Source organism: Xiphophorus couchianus, chromosome 8, assembly GCF_001444195.1.
Source record: "Xiphophorus couchianus chromosome 8, X_couchianus-1.0, whole genome shotgun sequence".
Lineage (NCBI taxonomy): Eukaryota > Metazoa > Chordata > Actinopteri > Cyprinodontiformes > Poeciliidae > Xiphophorus > Xiphophorus couchianus.
In genome coordinates this window covers 23,423,335-23,445,716 of record NC_040235.1, presented here as the reverse complement: position 1 = coordinate 23,445,716, position 22,382 = coordinate 23,423,335, and the positions used below count along the sequence as shown (strand labels likewise).

General features: G+C 40.4%; 2 protein-coding genes and 1 non-coding gene across 9 annotated transcripts in view; 1 reads left to right on the top strand and 2 right to left on the bottom strand.

Annotated features, from left to right (window-relative positions):
* The window catches only part of erbin (erbb2 interacting protein), a 62,699-nt gene extending 53,657 nt beyond the window's left edge, over positions 1 to 9,042 (bottom strand). For 2 of the 4 annotated variants that reach the window (XM_028024893.1, XM_028024894.1), the window contains exon 1: positions 7,873 to 9,039. The gene's annotated coding sequence lies outside the window, so the exon portion shown is untranslated. Of the gene's footprint in view, positions 1 to 7,872 lie in introns of all 4 variants that reach the window. The other 2 variants (XM_028024896.1, XM_028024895.1) reach the window with 2 other exon arrangements.
* Positions 9,043 to 9,222: 180 nt separating this feature from the next.
* Positions 9,223 to 22,382, bottom strand: part of nln (neurolysin (metallopeptidase M3 family)) — a 29,131-nt gene continuing 15,971 nt past the window's right edge. For 3 of the 4 annotated variants that reach the window (XM_028025103.1, XM_028025104.1, XM_028025102.1), the window contains 11 exons: positions 18,699 to 18,847; positions 18,375 to 18,479; positions 17,851 to 17,953; positions 17,610 to 17,770; positions 17,294 to 17,429; positions 11,409 to 11,775; positions 11,082 to 11,283; positions 10,791 to 10,977; positions 10,575 to 10,703; positions 9,493 to 9,629; positions 9,223 to 9,410 (listed from right to left, as the gene is read on the bottom strand). In XM_028025103.1, the coding sequence (XP_027880904.1) occupies positions 9,267 to 9,410; positions 9,493 to 9,629; positions 10,575 to 10,703; positions 10,791 to 10,977; positions 11,082 to 11,283; positions 11,409 to 11,775; positions 17,294 to 17,429; positions 17,610 to 17,770; positions 17,851 to 17,953; positions 18,375 to 18,479; positions 18,699 to 18,847 (1,820 nt within the window). In that variant the 3' untranslated portion in view covers positions 9,223 to 9,266. The remainder of the gene's footprint in view (positions 9,411 to 9,492; positions 9,630 to 10,574; positions 10,704 to 10,790; positions 10,978 to 11,081; positions 11,284 to 11,408; positions 11,776 to 17,293; positions 17,430 to 17,609; positions 17,771 to 17,850; positions 17,954 to 18,374; positions 18,480 to 18,698; positions 18,848 to 22,382) is intronic. The other variant, XM_028025105.1, reaches the window with a different exon arrangement.
* Positions 19,710 to 19,900, top strand: LOC114150272 (U2 spliceosomal RNA). Its single transcript, XR_003596708.1, has one exon. It is a non-coding gene; the product is annotated as a U2 spliceosomal RNA (small nuclear RNA).

The window sequence follows — 22,382 nt, the reverse complement described above, 5'->3', positions numbered from 1 at the left end:
GGGATCTTGTTCACGAATGGGGGAAGAAGGGAGCGGGAGATCGACAGGCGGATTGGCGCAGCGTCTGCTGTCAAGCGGGCGCTGTACCGGTCCGTCGTGGTGAAGAGAGAGCTGAGCCAAAAAGCGAAGCTCTCGATTTACCGGTCGATCTATGTTCCCACCCTCATCTATGGTCATGAGCTTTGGGTCATGACCGAAAGAACGAGATTGCGGATACAAGCGGCCGAAATGGGTTTTCTCCGTAGGGTGGCTGGGCTCTCCCTTAGAGATAGGGTGAGAAGCTCAGTCATCCGGGAGGGACTCAGAGTAGAGCCGCTGCTCCTTCACATCGAGAGGAGCCAGTTGAGGTGGCTTGGGCATCTGGTCAGGATGCCTCCTGGACGCCTCCCTGGTGAGGTGTTCCGGGCACGTCCCACCGGGAGGAGGCCCCGGGGAAGACCCAGGACACGCTGGAGGGACTATGTCTCTCGGCTGGCCTGGGAACGCCTCGGGATTCCCCCGGAGGAGCTGGAAGAAGTGGCTGGGGAGAGGGAAGTCTGGGCCTCCCTTCTGAAGCTGCTACCCCCGCGACCCGACCTCGGATAAGCGGAAGAAGATGGATGGATGGATGGATGGAGTTTCAGCTCCCAAGATAAGGATCTTTGAAGAGATCAGGGTCCAGAGCAACAATTGAAAGGCAAGAAGCTGCAACAGCCGATACTCTCTGTCACTGTGAATGTTATTCAAAAGGCAAAAATAATAATCGAAAAAAATCAGAATCATGCATGCGATTGTTAAAAACTTGTCACCAAATACCTGCATAAGCCGCTAACGGTTGCACCCGACAAAAGAATTACACAAAATATTAACAACTGGTATCGGTGGATGGATTTGGATGATTGATTTCTTTTGATAAAGCTGCAAGCTGATATCACAAAATTAAAATATGCGTGTAAATTCAGACAGTCTGCTATAAATGAGCAACACCGTATAAAACTTTGCAATTAGCAGCACCATAAAACCTGTTATTGACAAGCGAGCGGTGAGTTTTTATTACAAACAAGATACAGTGACTAATGTTTGCACTACGAGCAGCAATAATGTTTTACTTGGGCCTGCAGTCATTCTGAGAAAACTGTCTGTGCTTGATGAGACAAAGTACAAAACCTGACCTGTGGTAACGCACAACTCCAGCAAACAGTTTGAATTGCATTTCTGTGGGAACAAAACAATTAATCGGGTTAATTGTGATTAATCGATTATTGAAATCGTCAACTAATTCGGTAATAGATTGTTAACTGGAGAATCAAAGTGTGTGGAGGGGGGGGAAAAAAGAGCTTATTCAGAGCATAAATGAAACCAAAACTGTACATTTTGCAATTAAGATAAAATACCTTTGTTTACAATATGTTTTCACCAAAAATTTACTGAAGGAATGTTACAGATTGCATTTTGAGCAAAACAATTTTTTTAAGGAACTGATTTGTTTACATGCATCTTTTAATGTATTTCTAATACTGTACAAAAAAGCTTAACCAGTTAAGCGAAAAATCTGTAGAATGTGAGTATTTTTTTTAAAATCAGATTGTTAGAATAATTGATAGATTAAGCAAATAACAAAATAATCATTAGTTGCAGAGCTGTCTTTTTGTATAAAGTGATAAATGCAATTGTTTTATCTGACCATACTGACAAAGTAATCTGCCATCATCAATTTGATTTACAGCACCATAAACAGCAAATGCAACATGACATAAATGCAGTATTTGACTAAAAACTCCTAATTATATGAAAGCAGCCCGTAAACAACACCACGCATATTTACTGTGTGAAAATATTCCGACAAGAAGGTCCAGTGGATATTACAACAGATTTCTTCTCGCTACGTTTACTTCCAAGAACCTCTCTTCCCCCCATGTGGTAAACACAAACCCTTTCAAAATCCTTCCATTACGCAAGTGAGAAACGCAAGTTCCTCTAAAAATGTCACATCATTCCGCAGACGGATCGAGACCATATTTCCACCCGTATGTCTAGTGCGTTGTCAGTCGGAAATATTTATTTTGTAGGTTGTTTTAAACGTTAAACTCCTAGCATGACAGAAGCACGGCTTGTTTTTCTTTTTTTGGTTTGTTTATTTTTTTTTTATCAACAGGGCTGCTGATGAGACTCGACGAGGTGCAGACAGATGCTCTGCTAAGTGGGTCACATGCACAGAGTAATCATTGGGGGGATGGAGACTGAATGCACAGATGTTTCAACCCAATATATCAGATGTATGTAAATCTACATATTTACACTGATTACGAGTCGAGTCGCATTCTCACTGAGCGTGTTATGGACCAAATATCCTTCACATTTAACAGCATTTACACATAAGCATCAATGCGTGTTTTAATTTGAACTTTTTTCATAACATAAATCACAAATCCTTCAGGCGTCACATCAGCTGACGCTCTCTGATGTTTATGTGGCACAATTAAAGAGGATTGTAAATATTTCTTGATGGGATTTATTTACAACAAGAGCAAAACAGGACAAGAAAACACTATGTATCATAATTTAGGTCTTTCATGTTGAAAATTAGCTTCAATTGGAAACGGTTGTTGTGAAAGCAGTGGCTCCAACAGGCTTCAGTTACTGTACCAATTCGTCTTAATCCTTGGTATGCAACCGGCGCACCAACATTTGGCGCCTAATCCGAAGTAATCGGCGACAAATCCTTGGGAACAATTAGCTGCACAGGAGGATACAAAATATGCGGATGCCATTCCGGTTTTCTCTTAGCCGAACCGGTCACGCCGGTTTGAATGAAAGATCGGAAATGGTCGTCACCGGGTTGCAGAGATTCGAGTCAAGGCCAAAGGTCAAGATAAGTTGAGAAGAAAAAGAAAAAAGAAAAAGAAAAAAAAAAAACTTACAACCAGGATATGTACAAAGTTAAATACAGAATATAATCCATACAAAAGTCAGTGAATTAAAAATAAGAAGTGATAGAAATGGCTTTTTCTTATCGCTGCTGTAGTTAAATGAGAACAAATGTGAGAAACTGGAAGGAACTACTCTACATCTGCTGTGAAAACATAAGCACATGGCTGGGAAAAAGGTTTTTCTTCATTTAAGCATTGTGGCAACAACTTTGAGAGTGCTTGTGAATAAGGGTTTCAGTTTACATCTTCAAGGTATTGTTTAGATCAGTGGTCCCCAACCCCCGGGCCGCGAACCGGTACTGGTCCGTGGACCAATTGGTACCGGGCAAGAAATAATTAAATATTTCCGTTTTATGTATCGAGTCTGGAGGATCTTTTATTTTGAAAATCCTTTAACCGGATTCTGTCGGTTATGTCTTGTGCGCCAACATTGAGCCCACAAGCAGCAGAATGAGTTAGAAAGGAGCAGCATCGCCATCGTTTTCAGTCCTCCCGAGGCGCACGCGTACCCCCTTCCCCCCCAGTCCGCAGCAAATTTGCAAAGACTTCACCGGTCCACGGTACTACAAAGGTTGGGGACCACTGGTATAGATGATAGCTGAACTATCATCTAAAGTTAGTTGAAAAAAAGCGCTTATCCCCAACTGAGTGAATTTCTGACCAAACAGCCATACAGAGAATTAAAGAGGCGTGGCAAAAGCAAAGGAGGTGGATTAACAGCAGTAGGCAAGAACTGATGGTGTCATCCGGAATATTTTAGAGAGGAATATTCTCTCCGCTGCCCCGATGTCAAATTTGTTAGCAATCATGACACATATAGCAAGAGTCTCATGTTGCTATATGAGACTGTTAGAAACTCATATAGCAAGAATCCTCTTCAAATATGTTGCGAGACTGACTGCTACTGGAGATGGTTCCTACCCACAGCACCTTTAATAATATGGGTTTGGACAACATAATAATTTCCCCTCTGGGATAAATAAAGTATTTTTGAATTGAATTTATAAAAATAAAAAAATTAAACGTACTTCACATGTATTATATGTTGGTCCATAACCTAAAACTTCATACATTAAAGTTTGTGGTTGTAAGGTGACAAATTCTGAACATTTTGAAGGGTTAGAAATACTTTTGCAAATCACCGCATGTGTCAAATGAAATGAATGTTTCTTTATAACAGATCAAGAGTGAAAGCAAAGCTCATGTCAATTTTACCATAACAGCAAAAAAGCATGAAGGTTTTGTTAAACTTCAGGTATAATTTTTTTGTGTGTGTGTCAGCCCGCCACAACATTCAATCACCAGCCAAAAATCAACAAAGTCAAGTGTGAATTTAGTCACTTTTTTTTTAGGGAAAAGCTCATTTCTCATTTCGTTTACATGTGAAATTGACTTGCTGGAGAGGAAATGAGAACTCAAGCAGTCACCCACAGGTGGGCATCTTTAAGAAGAAGTAAAAGAACTTCCCTCTTTGGGATAAAATGTCCCTTTACAAACATCCAGAGCCACGGCAATGGCAAAGAAAAGCACAAAACACAATGTTACCGGCTCAAAACCAACACCGAACAAAGTCCAGAAATCTGAACCGGGCTCCGATTTCCTACTGCTTTACAGATTCGGGATCAGCTTTACTGGCAGTAAAGCTGCCATTCAGCAGGCTTTTAAAACAATAGAACCGCCAAGTAGAAGCAGGGAAGAGTTAGGAAGAGCCTTTAAAACTAAAAGCGCTCAAACGTAGCTGACATTATTAGTCCAGGCTTTTAAATCTCCATCTTTGAAGAATGGAAAAGCCTTCTTGGGAGAAATAACGAGGCAAGACATGAAAACGATATTAAATGTAGCCTGGGCAGATGTTTGCCTCCTTTAAGATGCAGTAAACGATCACAGGAGCTTAATATAAGTCCAAGTGAATGCTTGTTACAAGATATGAACATTTTTTTATTATTATATATCATCTGATGGGTTAAAAAGTGAGAAGAGTGAGTGAAAAGTTGAATCTGGTGAAAGCGGTAGATTAACATCAACTATGAATATCTGCTGTATAATCTGCATGAGATAAGTGGAAGGCATATTTGCTAACAGTGCTGGTAAAAATAAATTAAAAAAAATAATGTATCTTTTAGAGCAGCACCATTATCTCACACCAAAAAAATGTGACCGGTAATGCTGCATGTTAGGAAATAACACAATGTTTGACGAATCCTACTGTTAATACTTTGCACAACCTCATTTTGGCAATTGGACTACACTTAGTCGAATATTTCTTTCGGGGGAAGCTTACAGAGATGGATGTTTGGACAAACTCTCTCCCCGATTCGGCTATTTGTGTTGAATAATTACACTTCTGAAGGAGCCAATAATGACCCATTTTCGGTCTACTTTCAGAGTTCACCGGGTTTTTATTTAAAATCAAATCTGTTTCACCTCAAAGACTTCATGATTCTTTTTACTAGAAGGACAAAAACAAATAAATAGATAAATAAATAAAAACTTCCACAGAATTTGTTAGGCCTGTCACAATAAATTTTGCGGGACGATAAACAGACCCAGTAATTATTTCGATAAACGATAATGTTGTTCTTTTTGAGACCATTTCAAGTAATGTATCAATAATAGCCCAACAATGCAAGTTTGCCCTCTCAAAGACTACCAAACTTTTATTTAGTAAAGAACGCTTAACACTAGAACTAGAAGACATTTTAAATATCCAAAATAAAAACACAACAATAATAAATAAAAATAGAAATAAAAAAAGCACACACACAACTGAAACTCTGAATAAAATGGATTATGATGTAAAATGTTAAATCAAAATGGAAGTTGCATATCTCATTTTAATTGCTCACGTGATTAATTGTTCAGCACTTACTAAAGTCCCTGCATTTTTTTTCAAAGCACCAAACAAAAACCATGTACATGGTGTATTATGGCTGTTATGGAGACTTTGCCACAGATTTAATTTTTTATTTTTATTTTTTTACATGAAAAAAGGCTTCTATGTCATTTGTGTCACATTCAAAATGTCATAAAATACTAATTAGAAGTTCTTAGAAACTCCTAAAAAAAAAAAAAAACAGTTAAAAAAAGGTGAACAAAAAGCTCCAGGTTTAAATTTTGCACGCTTTCTTTGGCACAAGCCATTTGTACCAGAGGTTGATTCCTACCCGTTGTTAGATTACAGGCAGAAACAACGACGAGGAGAAGCTGATAGCTCTGTTTACATTCGAGCTGGGAAGGCCTCTGAAGCCTCATAAGATACAGCATCTGTTTACAACATGACAACACAGCCGTCAAATTAGGAGCATGGGTCTGAAGGCAGCCAAATCTGTTTTTGTTTTCTTTCCTGAGACAATCCCCTGATTTAAATGCAGACAGCGTTGCTATCTTGTCACACAACAACACTCTCCCCTTTGACAACCACCACTTTTGTCTGTCAGCACAGTCAGCTCTCGTGCGTTTTGATAAATGAAATATCCCCGCAGACAGAACAGCAACGTGGGTGATTCACAACACAGTCGGTCTAGCTCCGATCTAGAGGTTAATTGCTCTCACTTGACAGGGGGAAAACACAGACTTATAAAACCGGACCAAGAGGTTCAGCTCAGTACCTTGCAGTGAGAATAAAAACGCCTATAGACGGGCCGTATAGCTGCGCTGATCCCAATCTGTGTAAACAAATGACAAAGCTGCTGCTGCTACAGCTATTAGTTTAATGACTGTTGGAGGGGATGATAGCTTCATATATTTAAAGAGGTATGGCAGAATAGCTGCAGAAACAGGCTACGTTGTAAATATACATGTGCTCCCAAATGGCCGATTACGCCATGGGATCGAATCCATTTTCATGGAAATACCCAAGTATTTGGGGTTTTTTTAAATTGGGAATTTTTGGAATCTTGGTTCCCCAGTTTTCACCCGATTCAATTTTTTTTTTTAAACGCAGCATACATCTACACCATTATAGGCCCTCACTGAGCATCATGAGCAGCAAATTTAGTGCCATTGGATGGGAAATACTTTGTTCTGACGTGCAACACTGCATCCACTTTCATTTTTGGTTCTCAACAGATCAAAATGCAGTAATCACTGACCCAAGTGTGCAAAAATGTTAGCGTGGGGCCCCACACATAGAGGCAATAACTTATCTTAATACTTCTACACAGTACACCAGGTCCACTTGTTCAGGATGGTGGTGGATCCGTCATGCTGTGGGTCTGCTTCTCTCTCTCAGACACTACTAGGGTGTGGGATATCAACCACTTTTACATAAGAAAACGAGCCATCACTGTATAATATAAGATAAAACTTGTGTACAAAAAATAAATAAATCGCTGAGATTTTGCTACTGCAATAAACAAATGCCTTTTAAGGTCTTTTACAAATCCTTTTCTGAGAGCAAATAAATGTGGTCGGCTTTGAAGATGGCTATCAGTTCAGATTATAGGTAGAAACGATAGTAAGAGGCAGCTGATGACTTTGTTTACATCAGAGCTAGAAAGGCCCCTCAAAAGATATAACTGTTAATAATAACAATAAAATAACACAGCCACCACTTTGTGAGTTTTACTTCACTTTTTCTTGCCTGATTTAAATACAGACACAAGTATTGTGTCTGTATATGTAATACAGACACAAATTGCGGTTCAATTTAAAGACTAATGTCTTTAAATTGAAAGACATTAGTGACAGCAGTGAAACTTCAGGACCTCTAGGGAGCAGCCATGCTGATGTTGATATTAAATTGTAGCGAGAATTAATAATACAGACCACCAGAAGTATGCTCACGTTCATTTAAAAAGTGCATACAGACAATATCAATATATTATAAAACAGATTAGGGTAAAATTAGGTTGAATTAATACAGAAGGCTGAAGTCGGACAGTATCAGAATGGCACCGCTACAGTGAAGCTAGCGACAATGTTAGCATGGGGCCCCGTAACTTGCGCAAACAAAGACACTTACCTCAATTCACGTCGAGCCTTCCCGTCATTTATCGGTGTCCGTGTTGTGGGAAAAGGTGCCAATATCCGAAAAAATGTTTTTCGAGAAGTAAGTAGCGGCGAGCTGGGCGGTTTTCCGTTGCGAGTTTGCCTCGGGTTAGCAGCTAGCTAGTGGTGCCCACTTAAAGAGCAACTTGAAGCTGGCCCACTGCGCACATTTCTTCTTACTCAGCCGTGCTCACGTTCTTCAGCTGTTTTCGCACTTTTAAGCGTTTTCCTCCCCCAATGACTCTCAGACGGGTTAAAGACGACGACCGCGGCGAAACCTCCCGCGACTCGAGCGAATTAAAGACGCGGAACATCAAAAAAAAATCCAAGATGTCCACGACAATCAGTAAGGAAATACAAAAGGTAAAAAAAAAAAATTAAAAAAAATGCGTACGACCTGCGGGCTGAGCGAAACGTTTTCCTCTAAAGCGTGCCGCACCCAGATGTTTTCGCTCATAGTTTCCTTGTGTTTAATCATTGGCCATTGTCGCGGCTGTAAGGCAGTCGCATGGAGCTACATGGAGGCTGGTAGGAATCCAGATGATGAGGTGAGTTTCGTCTCCGCGACCTTTACGTGTAGGAGACGGCTGTCCGCCAGAAGTCGCTTTTCCAGCTTCACCCAAAGCCGCCTCGACGATGCTTTCACTGTCTCACCCAGAGTTTGTGTGTGTGTGTGTGTGTGATGATCCCCGTGTTCAGCCCGAACGCATCCTTCCTTTCTCAATACGGACCCACGCTGACTAAATACAGCAAGTGTGTGCGCATCCCGCAGTGAATGATGTTTTAAATCCAGTTTCCCAAATGTGCAAAAGGTGTTTGCACCATTATGTGGCGAGACTTCGAACACAGGTAGTGTGTTGGGGCCCCCTGCTGGAAATCCCATATATCGTCTTTAATAAACATGAACTTACTGCAGTTCTCTAAACAGATTTTGGTCTCTTCCTAATGCTGTCATCATTGGTTATAGGTAAAAATGTAGTGTTTAAGGATGTTTTGTGCACTTCTTGTTCCATAGAGTTATTTTGTGGTTTTTATCCTTGTATTTATATGTGATTTAGTGTCAACCTGCCAATGGGACAAGATACGGAAATTAGCCTCTAGGCTATAATGTCAAGCATTTACATGTAAATGTTCATCAAAATGTACTGCCCCATTTTGAAAAAATAAAAATAAATTTGAACCTCTGAAACACACTAAACTGCATCATCAGTCTTGATCTTTAACATCTAACAAAGTTTGTCTTTCAGTCATATTTCTTACACTGAAGCACATTTTTATTTTATTTTTTTATATCAAAGAACACATTTTCATATTAAAATGGTTTCCAATGTATTTTATGTTAATTTTACATTTCAAAAATGATTCTACTTATGATGTTTTCGTATCAGTCAGTCCTTTGCACTGAAAGAAAGCGTCCTGGCATGGCTCACGTCCAAGGAAGCTTTTCAGCATGTCCATCCCATCCACCGCGCCTCCAGTTTCTAGTATCACCCTCCTGTACTCTTTCCCAACCTGACAAGACACGCGTGAAGACGTTTTATACAATACAAGATCGAGTGCAAATCAGAATTAAGAAGCAAGCCAACCAACTAACCTTTGGGTTCATAATGCCTTCCTTTTTAAAACGACTGAAAAAAATGTCCATTGAGTAAACTTCGCTCCACAGATAGCTGTAGTACTGACCATCGTATCCTCCGGCCAAGTGGCTGAAACTGGCTGTCATATTGGTGCCTGCAGAAATCACACACATATTTTTTTGACGTAAAGACAGACGCAAAATAGTTTCACAAGAGCTGGCTAGTCATGCCGAAGAGTACTGGGATGAAAGGGATGGAGCATTGTCCTGCACAAACATCATGGTCTTTTTCAAAGATCCAGACTTCTTATTGTCTTCTAATAGCTAGCAGCGGTTTGAGAGTTGATTTTGAGACAATATTCAATCTGAACTGGCGCATCTTTAGTAATGCCAACTCATACCAGTACCCCCACCTCCATCTAGCTTGTGTCTGACTCAAAATGGAGCTCTGTGCCTGTTATTGATCCACCCACTGGACCATCCATTTGGTCCATCAAGAGTCACTCTCATTTTATAAGTCAAGTCAAAATTTCTAAAACCTTCATGAACTTTGATAATGATAATTCTTGGTCCAGTCTGTATGCTTCAGTTTATGTCTTGTTCAGTGGTGGTCAAGTTTCAGCCTTCCTTATGTTGGTCATGTCTCTTAGCTATGAACCTCTTGTACTTCTTGGTATTCCAGGAACATTGCAGTTATGGGATATGACAGTGCTGGGAGATAATGGGTTCCTGATAGCTTCACACTTAATTCTTCTCAACTCTTTGGTAGTTAATTTATGTATTTTTCTTTCCTCAACAAGTTTCTTGCAAGACTGGTGACCTGTCCAGGGTGTAACCTGCCTCTTCTCCATTGACCACTGGAGATAGATGAAGTTTCTTGCAACCCTGTTGACTACTTCCAAAAAACGTTTGATGTTTCTCTGATCCCTTCCCAAAATCTTAGCAATTTCAAGAGTGCTGCATACTGCTGAGAGACTTTTGGTCATTTTTACTTTTCAGAGTCAAGTTAAGCATGGCTGAATAAGATAAGTTTACAGTAGTCAGTGTTCACTCTAGTGCTATACAACTTTAACAATCTAGCTGTTGTTAGTAGAACTGACCAGGTGTAGCAGGAATACCGAGGATGTCCTGGCAGTGCTGTGCAAACACCTGAGCTGTATCTGCACTTGGACAGGAGTGAAGGGACTGGTCCACCTTACTGAGGACAACCTGCCGCAGGTTCATCAGACCTAAAATCAACAACATCAAATTGAGAGAGATTCTAAGCATGCGCCTTACAGAGAGTGGTAGGTTTCAGAGAATTCGGAGTGTCTGACCTGTGTTCGCTACTCTGGATGCAATCAGTTTGTCGAGCAAATCATCTGGGACCGGTGTCCCATCCTTGTAGTGGCTTGACATCCTTCTTAGTGGCTCCTTCTCCCAAACCCAGTTCTCCAGCATCTGGGACGGCACTTCCACAAAGTCTGTTTCCACCTGAGTACCACTGAATTCTGAAAACGTGGTCTGGGTCAAACAAGAGCACAAATTCATCCTCTATTGCTGGAATAAAATCAAACCATGCATAGAATGCAACAATGCTGAAGCTGCTAATTGTAGGGAATTTAAACCTTAGAGCAGAGCTCATGCATCACGTGGCCAAACTCGTGAAAATATGTCTCCACTTCATGGTGTTGGAGGAGTGAGGGCCAGCCTTTTCTCGGCTTTGTAAAGTTAGCCACCATAGCAGCCACCGGAAGCCTGCGTTTTCCATCAGGTCCTCTGCATCCTGGCAGGAGGCCAAAGCAAGCAGCATGGCCATACTTCCCTTCCCTAAATAACACGCAAGTCAGCATTTACAAGACTAGAATCAGAAGCTCAAAAAGTTGCAGTTTGCTATGACAGAACTTAAGAACATAAGGATAATTCAGTGTTTTTAGAGGTTGCACCATCTTTACCTTGGGTGCAAGTCCAGGTAGAACTGTCCAATCTCCTCCCCCGTCTCGGAGTCGTGGGCTGAGTAAAGCTTGACATCTTCGTGCCAAACGTGAGCGCCCTTGACCTCTTCAAAGGTGAGGCCCAGCAGCTCCTCGTAGATACCAAACAGCCCTTCTGTCACCACCGCCAGGGGAAAATACTCAATCAGTTTGTCTTTGTTGACAGCAAACTTGCACTGCTCCACTTGGTTCATGTAGTAGGGCAAGTCCCAGGCATTGATCTGCCCATCAAACTGGAAGCCCTTCATCAAGCATTCCCTCTTCTTCAGTGCTAGGATGTACTTTCTCTCCTTGATTCCAATGGGTTTTAGTCTGTCGTAGAATGCATCTGCAAAAGATGGAAAGGTGAACAGGTTTAGCAGACTAACATCAATGTGTGCATAATAAATTTTCAGAACTCCAAGTAGTCAATTTGACAGTCTCCCCATGGTGTTTTGTGATCCGTACAAGTTTCTTGTGCAGCAAAAAAACAAAAACATATATGGCGCCCCCTACAGTTAAATGCAGAGAACAATTGCAAGAGATCACAGATTCACTGCGCAATTTGGGGATATATTTGTAATGAAGTGAAGGAGTTATAGTGCTTATATTGACTAGCTTACATATTTAGGCATCTCATCGTCTAATCTGTAACTTCAAAAAATAACGGGAAGCAATTTGTTTTCATCACATCCACTGATAAGTTACAAACTGTCCTATTTGGGAAAAAAGACTAATTAAAATGTATGTAAAATTATCTATCAAATGCAAGGCACTGATGTTTCCTGAGAACCAGATATTCATCTGTCCCTTATTTTCACAGTTCTTTTCATTTTTCCTTTTTTTTTTTTTTTTTTAACAAATAAAAAAAATCAGCAGAATTATGCTTCTGTTGTATTACAATATTGTTCTATGAGAGATTTTTGGAATATCTAAGGTGTCATAAGCATGTCTGCATTTGTAGTAATTTCACTAGACCTATTTGCAACAGTGAATTGGAAACCAGTTAATCATCACTGGTGCACCCAATAAGTCCTCCTCTCCAGAGACGCAATTTAATGTAGTCTCACTTCCCAGATGACAGAGCCCTAAAAGTCGACTGTGTAGCAACTGTGCTCATTCAGGCCAACAAATGTCATTAGTTCATATGCTGATGATCTCCCAGGGGCCCCTATAACAACAGTGTGGTTGTATTTTGAACATTGACCTCATCTTGTCAACTAATATTCATTACTTAAAAATATTTAAGCCTGACCTCATTTTATGTAAGATACACATATTAGGCACAATTATGTACATAATATTTCTGCCTGGTGTGCAAAATATGGGCCAATACAGATTTTTGTCATTTCTTTAACATTTCAGTATTGGACCAATAAGTAAAACTGGGCCGATATTACTGACCTGTGTTTATTTCCATCTTGTTGCTGATTGTGTAAGAAGAACATTGACATCCTGAGGAGGTTGCTACTACCTCCTCCCCCATGTGGAGGAGGTAGTAGCAACCCTAAAAGTAACAACCATAAAACTCAATTCACACCTTAGTCTAACCCCTCCCCCTCTCCTTATCCTTACCCTAACTTTAAAATTTTCCCGTACCTTTTGTCTAACCCAAACCCTTCCTCTGCCCTTACCCTGACTCCTTCCCCCTACCTTTACCCTACCCTCAATCTTTGGGCTTGATGTATAGCTCTACTTTGACTATTTTACCCATCCATCAGATTGGTCTCGAGATCATTTTTTGATGGTCTCGGTCTTGTCTTGGTCTCAGGTGCTGAGGACTCGGGATTTTATTTCAAGACCAGTAGAAATATAGACCAGTTCCAAGACCAGTGGAAATATAACTAAACTTACAGCATACTGTCCAGTTCATTTGTTAATATGTTTGTAAGCAATAGAACTTTGGAACGTGACGTCACTGCTCTAGACATATGAGCGCCATCTTCAGTGGCCATAAACATAACCGACAAAAACGACTGTCTCACAGATATTTTGAATCTGAGTTACTTAAAATTATTTAGCAATGGTACGAACTTGCTGCGTTATTGGATGTAATGTCCAATCACACTATCGGAGCTAACGAAAAGGAGACGATTGTCCTGGGTATCAGCGGTGAGACGTCCTGATATCATGTTCTCCAAAATCCCAAGATATCTACAAGTTTTCTCCAGTCATGTCCATTCTGGTGAGTGTCTAAATTCGCTTTGTTGGTGTTGTGTCATAATTTTTTGCTATGATTTTGTCCGGGTGTATTTATGTTAAGTTATGTTGAGTTCATTTAAGTGGGTCAACCTTGTTTAGGTCGGACTTATATTTTTTTATGTAGCATAGTTCCGTGTTTTGTCAGTGGACATCGAGATTATTCCATTATTGTGAAGTAAACTATTTAAGTTTTCTAGAGTTATCAAATTTACAGTATTAATACTAATGTGTGTTCTAATATGTCCTCTTAAAGGCAAACCGACTTATGAAATGGATTAGCTCAATGAAGAACTGGGTTCCAACGCTGAATCTGGGTCACTGTGAGGTAAACGCCACAGCATTGGATCGACAATTAAAGAGGCGATACAGCAAGACCATGGTGGATCAACAAGTGGGGGAGGAAGTTACAGAGACTGTGTTTTGATTATTTACCCCAGAAGAGGTAAATAATCAAAACACAGCAGCGGAGGCTGTCGAAGAGGAGCAAGTTGGAGAGGCTGAGGAGGAAACCCCAGGAGAAGAGCTCAGCAAGGCTGCAGACTCTGAAGAGGAACATGAACCATTTGTGTTGAAATATGTGTTCAGTTGGAAGTGGCTGTTTTCTCTCATTTCATAATTTAATGTGGTAAAACATTCATGAAACGTTTGATTAAAGCACTCCAAGTTGCATGGAAACAGGTGATGAAATGAATGACATTTTAAGTAAAAATGTGATATTTAAAATATTTCAGGTAATAAACATACATGTAATGAAAGATTCTATTTTTAAATAAACAGTTTTTATGACTAAACTAAACAATCATATAATCAGACATTTTGCAGTAAACATTTCATGTAAACAACCAAACCAGATGAAAGAGCCCATCTTTAAATATTTAATGTGTAATTAAACATTTCAGAGTAAACAATAAACGTGACGAGTAAATGTTATGAAATAGATCACACTTTAAGTAAATATTTGTTGTATTTAACATATTTCAAGTAAGAAGTGAGCATGCAATGAAATAGATCCTGTCCTATAATTTTATGTAATTGAACATTACAGGTAACAAATGCGATGGTCATCTGAGGTAATACATTTTATGAACATTCGAAAAAAAAAAAAATTTTAAATATAAAATTAGTTAAATAAAAAAAGGGGTCAAAATGTAATAAAGATGATCTATACAGTCTAGTAGAATAATTTCACACTGACTTTGAGTTAGTGGGGCACACGATTTGGAAGCTATAGAAGAAAACATAATTTAATATTAAAATGATTTATCCATCCTAGTGGGGTCGGGAGGTGCTGGTCCCTAATGTCCAGCTAACGTTCCTGACGAGCGGCGGAATACACCCTGGACAGGTCGCCAGTCTGTCACTTAAAATTTTAATAGAGGATAGTGTGCCTCGTGTAATAGCATGAATTACCACTTTTTTTTGTATCAGTTGGTCACAAGTCATTTATTTACAGGAGTGGTTCGGAAATTTACGGTCCCAATGTAAACCTCCGAGCGCTTGAGGAGGGAGCGGTAGAGAACAGCTGGCCGGAATTAGCGTCCATAAATCGGATCAACCTTGAGCTTAACGCTCCTTACTCCGCGGAGCGCGAATATTCAATATCCAACTTGAAACAACTTCACTGCGGTCGGTAGCACAATGAAAACGCCGGAAAAAGTTTGTTTTGGTATGTGGTCATACAAGATGGCGCCCAGCGACGTAAACGTCACACGCAGTGACGTCAGTTCCAAAGCTCCATTACGTGTTTCTGTTACCCCCTCCGCACCTTTCACTCGCACGCCGCTGCGAGACATGCGCAGTGGGTTTCTTTGAACGGCAGACGATGTCTAATCGTCAGTAATAGAATTGCGCAGCATAAATCATAAGAAATCCGGCAGCTAATTCAGCAGCGCTTCGCTTTCACAGACGGTGGGGACTAGATTTAACTTGTTTCGTCACTTAGAAAAGAAGCTCAAAGAAAGGTAAGCTCCGTTAACGTGATGTTGACAAAGCTAGCTGTACAGAGATGTTAGCAAAGCTAGCTGTACAGAGATGTTAGCAAAGCTAGCTGTACAGAGATTTACGATGATTTTTTTACATCATTTACGATGTAAAAAAAAGTCACTCATTGCTTAATTATTGTGCAGAGGTGTTAAGTAACGTGTCGCATATATGGGACAACACGGTGTCCAAAAGTCAGCAATATAGTGACGAGACATTCACGAACGATCCGAGTCTCCTGAACTTCTCTGTACTAAGAAGAAAGGACTGGAGCCTCACTGAGAGCCGTTCTTTGCTCTTGTAATGCTCTGCGTACACTGCAGTAGCTATCATTATTTTATTTATTTACATACATTGATATTTATTTAATTAGCAAATAAATAAAACACAAGAACGAAAGAGCACGCAGAGCATGCGCATTGCTCATTGATTGTTTTCGTTCAACGTGGCGCGCTTTCGTTCAAAATGGCTGCCTGGCTGCATGCAGTGGGAAAGAGGGTGAGAACAGTCATGGTGAGCGCCTTGTGCTTGGTTACTTCTTGCTTGTTGCTCTTTGGTCAGTGTTCGTAGTTGTTTTTTCCCCCCTCCAGGAGGTCTTTTTTTTTGTGGGCTCTAGAGTCCAGCGACCCCGTCAGAACCCTGCATGGTAAAAAGCTCAGGCACCTTCTTCCCTTAGAACAACGGGAAGAGCTCATTCATTTTTAGCTCACAGAAAAAGCGCCAAATTAACAAAAGTAAACTGAGTGACCAATAAGATTTAGCCTTTTGCGCTATGTAGAAGATGCTTTGACGCAGATTTTTTTTTCTCCATAATTTTGTTAATAGTAAAGAGGATTAGATAGTAAAACATGCAATAACTATTCTTTATTGCATGTTTTTTTTTTTTTTTATGCAAAGGAATATGTCAAGGTACTCATACAGCCGTGCAGCTGCAGGTGCTACTGGAATAATCCAAACTCTGTCACTTGTAGGCAATTTAGAATCACACAGAAAAGCTCCAAAGGGAATCAAACTTTAAACTATGAACTAAGAACTTCTGGTCACATAAAAGCAATTAACTATAGCTGCCCTTACTGATAACTATGTGAGTAGTCCCTAACATTAATATGATTAGACCGCATGTAATTATATATATGTATATGTATTATTGTTATAAAGGCTGAGCCAAGAAAATTTATGTATGTATCAAACAAGTAGCCCTTCGTGTTACTCTGTACCCGTGAAGTAGCTCCCAGTCTCAAAAAGGTTGGTGACCCCTGCATTAGAATGACATGCGTTGACCGGTGCCTTGCCTTTGACTCCCTACACCAAACTGTTTTGGTCAATGCACCAATTCAGGGGGACGTGATTGTGACACTAAACCACCTCTGACCCCTAAACCTAACCATTACATATCTAACCAAAACTCAATTCACACCTTAGTCCTAAATGTAACCCCTATCCCCAAAACAGCAATTCCCCTTGTGGGGACCACAAGGAGCTGTGGGTCCCCACAACGTCTCAATGTGTCCAGAAAATGGTCCCCACAAGGTTTTAAATACAAGTTACACACACACGCATTTCGATTTCTAACACAAGTAACACAACTGTAAGACATGTACTGTGGCACGCTCTTGGCAGCCTACATGCCACATAAATTACGGCATATGTATTTGTGTGAGGTCGAGGTATCAGAAGGCTCGTACCTATAAAGCCGGACACATTGCCTGCGTGTTTAGCCATGTTAATCTCCAGCACATAGTTTGCATGGCTGCTGTAACCAAGTAAGTCTGCCACCTTTGCCCTTAGTTGGATTAGCTGTTCAAGAATCGCCGTGTTCACCTGGGGGAAAGTAGAAAGCAAAAAAAACCAAAAAAAAAACACCTGAATCATGTTGTCAGAAACGACTAATTAACAAAAAGATAATTCAGGATTTCTGTTCAAACACTATAAATAGCTTTAAACTTTCGAATCTTAATTTTTTTTGAGAGAATGGGGTTGTTGGTAAGTGGAATTACTCACCTGTTTACACCTGCTGTGGAAAGCTGTTTCCATCTTCCTCCGGGTCTCAGGATTGTGGCACCTCTTCATCAGGGGGTGGTAGTGGGGATATTCCAGCGTCACCTTGTACTTCCCCTCTGCTGTCCTCTCCAGACCATTGAGATAGATTTCAGCGAGGCCTCCTTCGCCAGGTGAACAAAGTGAGAATGAATGTCTTGCACTTCTTTGCATGAGGCACTGATTAATGCAAGCAGGCTTTTACCCAGTTCATGCTCGGAAAAAACAAGAAATGTATTGTCCTCATTCAGATTCCTGTTGAATTCTATGGAGAGGTCACTGATAAGCTTGGAGGTTTTTTTTACTTCCTAAGGAAAATTGAAGAAAGACATTTTTTATACCAAAATTTGAGACAATCAACGAAAACATAACTACAGACTATTTAAAGACAATCTCTCACAGAAAAAACAAAGGAGATAGCATAACATACACCAAACAAGGCAAAATATAAGAAAACCTTTTGTAGTATATTTAGATCTGAGACCGAATGTCGAGGAACCCAATTTATGAAGGCAGTGCAGTACAAAGCTCGTAACCTAATCTCCTTATTCTCAGCATCCAGGAGGAAGCACCAACTTCCCACTGACTGCACTTCCATAAAAATAACCAATAGCTTGTCCAGAATAATGCACAGAGTTTCATCAATCATACCTTAAATTGTCCTACAATTAGTGCTGTGGTACAATAAATGTTAGAATAAATGTTCATCGTTAGTATCTGTGAGATCACCTGCTGTATCTCTTTAGACAGATGCAGTCCTTTCCTCTGGCCCAGTGTAACCAGTCTGTCTAAGAATCTCTTTTCTTCAGTTGAAGGATTGTCTTGAAACTTTTTCTGCCAAAACACACATCACACAAAACATCTTATTGGTGGATTTGAGGCCATTCTAAAAGAAAAAGAAAACAAAAAAACGTTCAGTAGCACTAGACATCACTGACTATATGAAACAATTATTTTCCATCCAAGGATTAATCAGAACTAAAAAAGGGGAGGCAGTATCCCAATTGATGATCCATGAGATGTTTTGTTGTATTTTCTAGTAACAACATGTACCTGCAAGGCCATCATACGCTTGAACACGTATTCCCTCATGCTAATCTCCACGTCAAATTCAGATAGTTTCTTGTCTGCCTCTGTGCTCGCCGATCGAACCTCCTTGTTGGGACAGACATACTGAGGGAAGTCAAGAACGTGGCGGGATGCTAGGAAACACAAAGAAACCACTGAGAACTTCAAGCATTTGCATACCATATAAAACATAAGCAAGGGAAAATCCACTACACACAACAGAGCAGTCCAGAAGATTTTTTTGAAACGAACAAAACAGCCTTTTTTTCCCTTTAAGTTTAATTTTAACTGCCTTTGAAACTGTCGCCCTAAAATATGGCGCATGAGCACCTGCATCAACTGTGATGCCCAAAAGTTCCACTTCCTTTCATGAATTTTTTATTTTTTTTAAATAATTGTATTTGTATGTGTGCATCTGAAGGCCTGACTGTGCCCCTAAACAATAAATTAAAAGTAGCAAGAATATTTTCTTGTATCATTTTATGTGTAAACTTACTCAAGAAAACTCAATGTTTAGTTTGTGCTGAACAGGCTCTCACTCTCCACTAGAGACCGCTGTAAGCTCATTATGTAGAGCCAAAAGCCGTGAAAGGCTTCATTAATTTCAACCATACAGCTGTATTCAATGTATTCAAATGTAAATCCAATGGCTTGAATAGTAGCCATTGGGTATAACAGCTATGCTAATGTTTAAACTTCTGTGTAAGCAAGGAGAGTGCTTTACTTTAAACGACTTTCAACCTTCAGGCTTTCTATTGGCTATAAGCATGTCATGTGACCAGAAACAAAGCAAATCGGTTTCTTTTTCACGCAAGCTTTTAGTTTGATTTGGCTCATTCATCTTTATTTTCCACTCCAAACCAACATCAGCGATTTACAAACAACAATTTCTATTCACGCTACTTGTTTTGTGAGTGATAAAATTTTAAAGTTTCTAAACCGTGAGTCGGAATGGGGTGGATCAGATTTATATGGTCTCCTCCCCAGTTATGTGGTATCGCTTCTCGGCCTTTTGGCTAAGATCAAGTGTAGTATCTGTTCTTATCAGTTTAATATCTGATACGTCCCCTACCCGGGGACCATATATTAAATTGATTTTTGGAACAGGGAGATGGAATAGGGGCTTGCTCCGTCCACTCCACGCATCGACCTGGTATTGCAGTACCTCCAGGAACGGTGCACCCCCCTTTAATGTTAAATGAAAATAAACAAATGCTGCAAGTGAATTTGCAGGTTTGCTCTTGTCCTTATGAAGTTTTGGATTTAAAAACTACAACTTTTTTTGCTGCCAGCTTAAGTCCATCTTAGTTTCTATGTAGTAGAACAAGGTTTCCCGTTAAAATAAATGCACATGGAGGTGCTGTGGTGGCGCAGGGGTCAAGCACAACCAACGTAAGGAGGCCTTAGTCCTCGACGCTGCCAGGTTTGAATCCCGGCCTGATGACCTTTCCCGCATGTCTTCCCTCTTTCTCGTTACCCACTTTTTTGTCCTAGCACTTTCAAATTGAGGCCACTGGGAGTACTAGAGAAATGCCAAATGGCCTTTCTACCTTTGGAGTCCAGACATGGGCCGACTGACCTGAAGGATTTTATCTAGCAGGTGCTTTTGTTCTGTAAATAAGGCCATTACTTTATAAGTACCCTGGTAATGGCCTCAACGCATCTCATAGTTGCACAATTGTTCCTTAGACTTCGACTTCGACTGACTTTGTTGTCATTTTGCATGCACAGGGTGTATACAGAACGAAATTTTGTTGCATACGGCTCAGGACAATGTTGTGAGGTTCCAATGTTGTGAGTAAAATAAAATACAGTATAAAATATGAATATAAATCTAAATATAAAATATAAAGTGCAGGACTGACAGTAAAATAGAAGTTATTTGGCTCTGTACATGTGCAAGGTATAAAGTGGAGACCAGTTTTTGAGTGCAGTCCAGTTAAGAGTTCAGCAGTCTGATGGCAAGTGGGAAAAAGCTGTTTCGGAACCAGGTGGACCTGCACCGGATGCTGCGGAACCTCTTTCCAGAGGGCAGCAGGGAGAACAGTCCATGGTGGGGGTGTGAGGGGTCACTGATGATGTTTCGGCCTCAGGACAGGCATCCTGCATCGATGGTTGACCTGACACTTCGCCCTTTTGCCTGAGCTGGGTGTGGAAGGTTGTTGCCGAAGCAGTTTCTCCTCGTGTGCCTTCTTCTCACTCACATGAGAGTTACCGAACTCTTTTGCAAGCTCAACCAGGAAGTCCACCCGTCTCTCCTGCACCCCAATGCATGCCTGATAAAGCACATGTGCATTCAGTGCTGCCATGTCAATCATGTTTGCCAGGTTTGCTGACCAGCTGTCACATAGTGATGGAACCTTGGTCACCCCCCCGCAAGATTATGACTGAAATAAATGCCATTAGTTCTTGTGAACTAAATAGGTGAAGCAGTCACCTATTTATCCTCCACAGCACAAAAGGCTGCATGCAAATTTGCATGTGCAAAGTCTCCCAGATTTCTTTTGCTTACACTTTTTGCATGATTTTTTTGAGGTGGATCAACACAATTAATTTGGTTAGTTTATTTCTAAACTGTCATTTTAAACCCACTTAGCTTTATTTAAAAGAAAAACATTACTAATTTCTTTTAGAAAAACCTTTGCATATTTCTTGAAACAGAATGTATGTTTTGCAAACTCTATGTACATTTGGCAAAATGACCTGGATAATGCAGCACAACATCATGGATCAGCTGCAAAAGGTCACATCTCTCCAAAAACACTTCATGTATGCTTCAAAACTAGACAGGAGATCTGATCTCCTGTTGGTATCACAGATACCCACCCCCAACATGGACTATTCACACTCCTACCTTCTGGCCTGACGGTCAACGGCCACATTTACAATTGACGAAGGGATGCTAATTTGAGCCATCAGAGTCGTCAGTTTGGACTCAGGGTCTTTTGGCTCTGTTTCAGTAAGTCTGGGGAGAAATCGAAAACCCTAGTACTCCTAGTGCTAGAACCAAAAAAAAACGACTTTCAGCCTTCAGGCTTTCTATTGGCTATAAGCATGTCATGTGACCAGAAACAAAGCAAATCGGTTTCTTTTTCACGCAAGCTTTTAGTTTGATTTGGCTCATTCATCTTTATTTTCCACTCCAAACCAACATCAGCGATTTACAAACAACAATTTCTATTCACGCTACTTGTTTTGTGAGTGATAAAATGTTAAAGTTTCTAAACTGTGAGTCGGAATGGGGTGGATCAGATTTATATGGTCTCCTCCCCAGTTATGTGGTATCGCTTCTCGGCCTTTTGGCTAAGACAGCGGTTCCCTCCTTTGGGTGGTGATAGCGGTAGTCTTTGTGACTTGGCTGTTGCCACTGATTTAGAGGTTCAGTAAATCTTGTCCCCGGTTGAGATATTGACCACTAAGTAGTGGAAAATATCTTTTATCTTTTATTTGTATTTATTGGTGTTTATTAACTATTTATTGTTTTTAGTAAAGGTTTTAAACCTTTAACTGGTGGTGCCTCCACCATGGCGGCTAGCCATGCCGGCATGCGGAGGCACCACAGTGTTCGATTTTTATTTAAAGAAAAAGAAGAAGAAAATAGAGTAACGAGATTGGACTTTTCCAGGAAGCTAATTCAACAGGTGCTGAAGTTTCGGCCAGATGACCTGA